At 65.4% G+C, this 5,968-nt stretch overlaps 1 protein-coding gene across 1 annotated transcript; it reads right to left on the bottom strand.

Moving 5' to 3' along the window:
• Window positions 1–489: 489 nt before the first annotated feature.
• On the bottom strand, window positions 490–4,100 carry LOC127464206 (cleavage and polyadenylation specificity factor subunit 1-like). Its single transcript, XM_051774452.1, has 3 exons — window positions 3,966–4,100; window positions 1,737–1,875; window positions 490–627 (listed from the first exon to the last, which is right to left on the bottom strand). The coding sequence occupies exons 1-3, from the start codon at window positions 4,058–4,060 to the stop codon at window positions 580–582; spliced, it is 282 nt and encodes a 93-aa protein (XP_051630412.1). The 5' UTR covers window positions 4,061–4,100; the 3' UTR covers window positions 490–579.
• Between the last annotated feature and the right edge of the window lie 1,868 nt (window positions 4,101–5,968).

Here is a 5,968-nt window from a genome sequence, read left to right as displayed (position 1 = left end):
GGCGCTGCAGGAACCCAAAACCACCCGAAATTACACCAAAAATTCAGCCAAAAATAAACTGCGAGTGGAGCAGCTGCAGAGTCCTCCGGGCTTGAGGGGGTGCTGCAGGAACCCGAAACCGCCCAAAATTACACCAAAAATACACTCAAAAATACACCCAATTGGAGCATTTGCAGAGAGTCCTCCGGGCCTGAGGGGGGCGCCATAAAAACCCGAAACCGCCCCAAATTACCCCAAAAATTCACCCCAAAAATAACCTCCGAGTGGAGCAGCTGCAGAGACTCCCCCGGGCCTGAGGAGGCTCCAGAGACACCCGAAAACCCCCGGAATTGCCCCAAAACCACCAGGCCGCTGCTCCAGGGGGGTGCCAGAAACACCCCCGAGCACCCCAAAAATGGAGCAAACCCCCCCCCAACCCCTTCCAAAACCCCCCAAGTGCCGCCCCCCGAGCGCCAACGAACCCCCCATGACCCACAGACACCCCGGGAACGGCCGTGGGGGTTTGGGTTTTATTCCAAATGTGCCCTTTGGGGGGATTTTGGGGTGGGAGAGGGGGGGAATTGGGGGTCCCGAAGCCCCTCAGAAGTGGGCCGTGACTCGGTCGATCTCCAGGAGGTCGTCCAGGATCTGTGGGGTGGGAGGGAAAGTGGGGGGGGGGTCAGGGATCATCACCTGCCCCAGCCCACCCCCAATCCCAGTCCTACACTTGCTTCCCAAACCTGTCCGACCCCAAACCTGTCCCACCCCAAGCCTGTCCAACCCCAAACCTGTCTGACCCCAAACCTGTCCCGGGTGGGACCACCATGGCCAGGGTGCTCCCGAGTTTCTGGGCCAGCTCCCCCTGTCCCAGCCCCACTCCTGTCCCAGCCCTACCCCTGTCCCATCCCTGTCCCCTCCCCACAGACAATGTCTGGGGTGGTCCCGAGTTTCTTGCCCAGCTCCCCCATCCCACCCCTGTCCCTGTCTCTGTCTCTGTCCCCTCCCCACATATGATATCCAGGGTGGTCCCGATTTCCTTGCCCAGCTCCCCCTGTCCCAGCCCCACCCCTGTCCCTGTCCCCTCCCCACGTCCTTGCCCAGCTCCCCCATCCCCACAGGTGTCCCAGCCCTGTCCCACCCCAGTCCCTGTCCCCGACCCACGGACGATATCCGGGGTTGTCCCGAGTTTCTTGCCCAGCTCCCCCATCCCACACCAGTCCCTGTCCCACCCCCGTCCCCACCCTGTCCCCTCCCCACATCCAATGTCGGGGGTTGTCCCGAGTTTCTTGGCCAGCTGTCCCTGTCCCTGTCCCTGTCCCTGTCCCCTCCCCACAGACGATGTCCAGGGTGGTCCCGATTTTCTTGCCCAGCTCCCCCTGTCCCAGCCCCACCCCTGTCCCTGTCCCCTCCCCACGTACGATATCTGGTGTTGTCCCGAGTTTCTTGGCCAGCTCCCCCATCCCCACAGGTGTCCCTGCCCTGTCCCTGTCCCCTCCCCACGTACGATGTCCGGGGTGATCCTGATTTTCTTGCCCAGCTCTCCCATCCCACACCAGTCCCTGTCCCAGTCCCTGTCCCCTCCCCACATACGATGTCCGGGGTGGTCCCGATTTTCTTGGCCAGCTCCCCCTGTCCCTGTCCCAGCCCTGTCCCACCCCAGTCCCTGTCCCTCCCCACGCACGATGTCCGGGGTTGTCCCGATTTTCTTGCCCAGCTCCCCCCAGTCCCTGTCCCACCCCTGTCCCCTCCCCACTCACAATATCGGGGGTGGTCCCGATTTTCTTGGCCAGCTCCCCTCTCTCCATGGCGCTCAGGTACAGGAACCTGCCCAGGAGCTCCCCGTCCAGGACGTTCCTGACGGCGTTTTGGAGCAGCCGCCGCTCGGCCTGCAGGAGCCTGGGCAGGGGCAGGGACAGCTCAGGGGCTGCCCCGGGGCACAGGGACAGGGCTGGGGGCTGTGGGACAGGTGAGGGGGCTGTGGGACAGGTGAGGGAAATGTGGGACAGGTGAGAGGGTTGTGGGACAGGTGTGGGGGCTGTGGGACAGGTGTGGGGGCTATAGGACAGGTGAGGGGGCTGTGGGACAGGTGAGAGGGCTGTGGGACAGGTGTGGGGGCTGTGGGACAGGTGTGGGGGCTATAGGACAGGTGAGGGGGCTGTGGGACAGGTGTGGGGGCTGTGGGACAGGTGAGGGGGCTGTGGGACAGGTGTGGGGGCTGTGGGACAGGTGTGGGGGCTGTGGGACAGGTGAGGTGGCTGTGGGACAGGTGAGGGGGGCTATAGGACAGGTGGGACAGGTGTTCCAGGTGTGTGTTACCTGAATGCCCTGGGGTTGATCCCGGTCAGGTGGGGCAGGGCAGAGCTCAGGGCAGAGCTCAGGGCAGGGTTGGGGGCTGTGGGATGGGAGTAGGGGCTATAGGACAGGTGAGGGGGCTGTGGGACAGGTGTGGAGGCTGTGGGACAGGTGTGGGGCTGTGGGACAGGTGGGACAGGTGTTCCAGGTGTGTGTTACCTGAATGCCCTGGGGTTGAGCCCGGCCAGGTGGGGCAGGGCGGAGCTCAGGGCGGGGCTGGGGGCTGTGGGACAGGTGAGGGGGCTGTGGGACAGGTGTGGGTTCTATAGGACAGGTGAGTTACCTGAATGCCCAGGGATTCAGCCCGGCCAGGTGGGGCAGGGCGGAGCTCAGGGTGGGGCTGGGGGCTGTGGGACAGGTGTGGGGGCTATAGGACAGGTGAGGGGGCTGTGGGACAGGTGGGACAGGTGTTCCAGGTGTGTATTACCTGAATGCCCTGGGGTTGAGCCCGGCCAGGTGGGGCAGGGCGGAGCTCAGGGCAGGGCTGGGGGCTGTGGGACAGGTGAGGGGGCTGTGGGACAGGTGAGGGGGCTATAGGACAGGTGAGGGGGCTGTGGGACAGGTGAGGGGGCTATAGGACAGGTGAGGGGGCTGTGGGACAGGTGAGGGGGCTATAGGACAGGTGAGGAGGCTATAGGACAGGTGAGTTACCTGAATGCCCTGGGATTCAGCCCGGCCAGGTGGGGCAGGGCGGAGCTCAGGGCAGGGCTGGGGGCTGTGGGACAGGTGTGGGGGCTGTGGGACAGGTGAGGGGACTGTGGGACAGGTGAGGGGACTGTGGGACAGGTGAGGGGGCTATAGGACAGGTGTGGGGGTTATAGGACAGGTGAGTTACCTGAATGCCCTGGGATTCAGCCCGGCCAGGTGGGGCAGGGCGGAGCTCAGGGCAGGGCTGGGGGCTGTGGGACAGGTGAGGGGGCTGTGGGACAGGTGAGGGGGCTGTGGGACAGGTTGGACAGGTGAGGGGTCTATAGGACAGGTGTGGGGGCTGTGGGACAGGCGAGGGGTCTATAGGACAGGTATGGGGGCTGTGGGACAGGTGTGGGGGTTGTGGGATAAGTGAGGGGGCTGTGGGACAGGTGGGACAGGTGAGGACAGGTGAGGGGGCTATAGGACAGGTGTGAGGTCTATGGGACAGGTGTTCCAGGTGTGTGTTACCTGAATGCCCTGGGGTTGAGCCCGGCCAGGTGAGGCAGGGCGGAGCTCAGGGCGGGGCTGGGGGCTGTGGGACAGGTGGGGGGGCTATAGGACAGGTGTGGGGGCTATAGGACAGGTGAGGGGGCTATAGGACAGGTGAGGGGGCTGTGGGACAGGTGAGTTACCTGAATGCCCTGGGGTTGAGCCCGGCCAGGTGGGGCAGGGCGGAGCTCAGGGCGGGGTTGGGGGCTGTGGGACAGGTGTGGGGGGCTATAGGACAGGTGTGGGGGGCTATAGGACAGGTGTGGGGGGCTATAGGACAGGTGGGACAGGTGTTCCAGGTGTGAGTTACCTGAATGCCCTGGGGTTGAGCCCGGCCAGGTGGGGCAGGGCAGAGCTCAGGGCGGGGTTGGGGGCTGTGGGACGGGTGTGGGGGGCTATAGGACAGGTGAGGGGGCTGTGGGACAGGTGGGACAGGTGTTCCAGGTGTGTGTTACCTGAATGCCCTGGGGTTGAGCCCGGCCAGGTGGGGCAGGGCGGAGCTCAGGGCATTCTGCAGCATCAGCAGCCGCCGGTAGGTTTTCTCCTGCATGGGCAGCAGCAGCCCCAGCCCCCCATCCAGTGTTGCTGGGGGGCACAAAACGGGGGGTCACGGGGGGGTTTGGGGGTCCCCGGGGGGGTCAGGGGGTCATGGGGGGGGGTCAGGGGTCCCCAGCCCCCCGTCCAGTGTTGCTGGGGGGCACAAAACGGGGGGTCATGGGGGGGTTTGGGGGTCCCCCGGGGGGGTCAGGGGGTCATGGGGGGGGGGTCAGGGGTCCCCAGCCCCCCGTCCAGTGTTGCTGGGGGGCACAAAACGGGGGGGTCACGGGGGGGTTTGGGGGTCCCCGGGGGGGGCAGGGGGGGGTTCAGGGGTCCCCAGCCCCCTGTCCAGCATTGCTGGGGGGCACAAAATGGGGATCACGGGGGGGTTTGGGGGTCCCCAGGGGGGTCATAGGGTGGTTTGGGGGTCCCTGGGGGGGTCAGGGGGTCATGGGGGGCGTCAGGGGTCCCCAGAGCCCCGTCCAGCGTTGCTGGGGGGCACAAAATGGGGGTCACAGGGGGTTTGGGGGTCCCCAGGGGGGTTTGGGGGTCCCCAGGGGGGTCAGGGGGTCATGGGGGGGGTCAGGGGTCCCCAGCCCCCCGTCCAGTGTCGCTGGGGGGCACAAAACGGGGGTCACTGGGGTCACAGCCCCCCCAAATCCCCCCCCCTCACCGAACCAGGTGCTGTGTTTGTTCTCCCAGTTGCAAGATGAGCCCCCCAGAGCCCCCAGCCCCCCCAAATCCCCCCCCCCTCACTGAACCAGGTGCTGTGCTTGTTCTCCCAGGTGCAGGATGAGCCCCTCCAGACCCCCCCAAATCCCCCTCCTCACCGAACCAGGTGCTGTGCTTGTTCTCCCAGGTGCAGGATGGGGGTCCCCAATTCCACCCCAGACCCCCAAACCCCCCCCCCCCAAACCAGGTGCTGTGTTTGTTCTCCCAGGTACAAGATGAGCCCCCCAGCCCCCCCAAAACCCCCCTCCTCACCAAACCAGGTGATGTGCTTGTTCTCCCAGGTGCAGGATGAGCCCCCCCAGAGCCCCCCAGACCCCCCAGATCCCTCCTCCTCACCCAACCAGGTGCTGTGTTTGTTCTCCCAGGTGCAAGATGCGCCCCCCAGAGCCCCCAGCCCCCCCAAATCCCCCTCCTCACCGAACCAGGTGCTGTGTTTGTTCTCCCAGCTGCAGGATGGGGGTCCCCAATCCCACCCCAGAGCCCCCAGACCCCCCAAATCCCCCCCCCTCACCGAACCAGGTGCTGTGTTTGTTCTCCCAGGTACAAGATGAGCCCCCCAGCCCCCCCAAAACCCCCCTCCTCACCGAACCAGGCGCTGTGTTTGTTCTCCCAGGTACAAGATGAGCTCCCCCCGAGCCCCCAGACCCCCAAAAATCCCCCCCCTCCCCAAACCAGGTGCTGTGCTTGTTCTCCCAGGTGCAAGATGGGGGTCCCCAATCCCACCCCAGGACCCCCAGACCCCCCAAATCCCCCCCCCTCACCCATCCAGGTGCTGTGTTTGTTCTCCCAGGTACAAGATGAGCCCCCCAGCCCCCCCAAATCCCCCCCCTCACCCAACCAGGTGCTGTGTTTGTTCTCCCAGCTGCAGGATGGGGGTCCCCAGAGCCCCCAGACCCCCCAAAATCCCCCCCTCACCAAACCAGGTGCTGTGCTTGTTCTCCCAGGTACAAGATGAGCCCCCCAGCCCCCCCCAAAACCCCCAGAACCCCCCCCCTCACCCAAGGAGGTGCTGTGCTTGTTCTCCCAGGTACAAGATGAGCCCCCCCAGAGCCCCCCAGACCCCCAAACCCCCCCTCCTCACCCAACCAAGTGCTGTGCTTGTTCTCCCAGGTACAAGATGAGCCCCCCCAGCCCCCCCAAAATCCCCCTCCTCACCCAATCAGGTGCTGTGCTTGTTCTCCCAGGTACA

This window comes from Manacus candei, unplaced genomic scaffold (genome assembly GCF_025592945.1).
Source record: "Manacus candei isolate 608988 ecotype Guabito, Panama unplaced genomic scaffold, ASM2559294v1 h1tg000200l, whole genome shotgun sequence".
NCBI lineage: Eukaryota > Metazoa > Chordata > Aves > Passeriformes > Pipridae > Manacus > Manacus candei.
The sequence above is the reverse complement of the archived record's forward strand: the minus strand, read 5'-3'. Positions and strand labels throughout refer to the sequence as shown.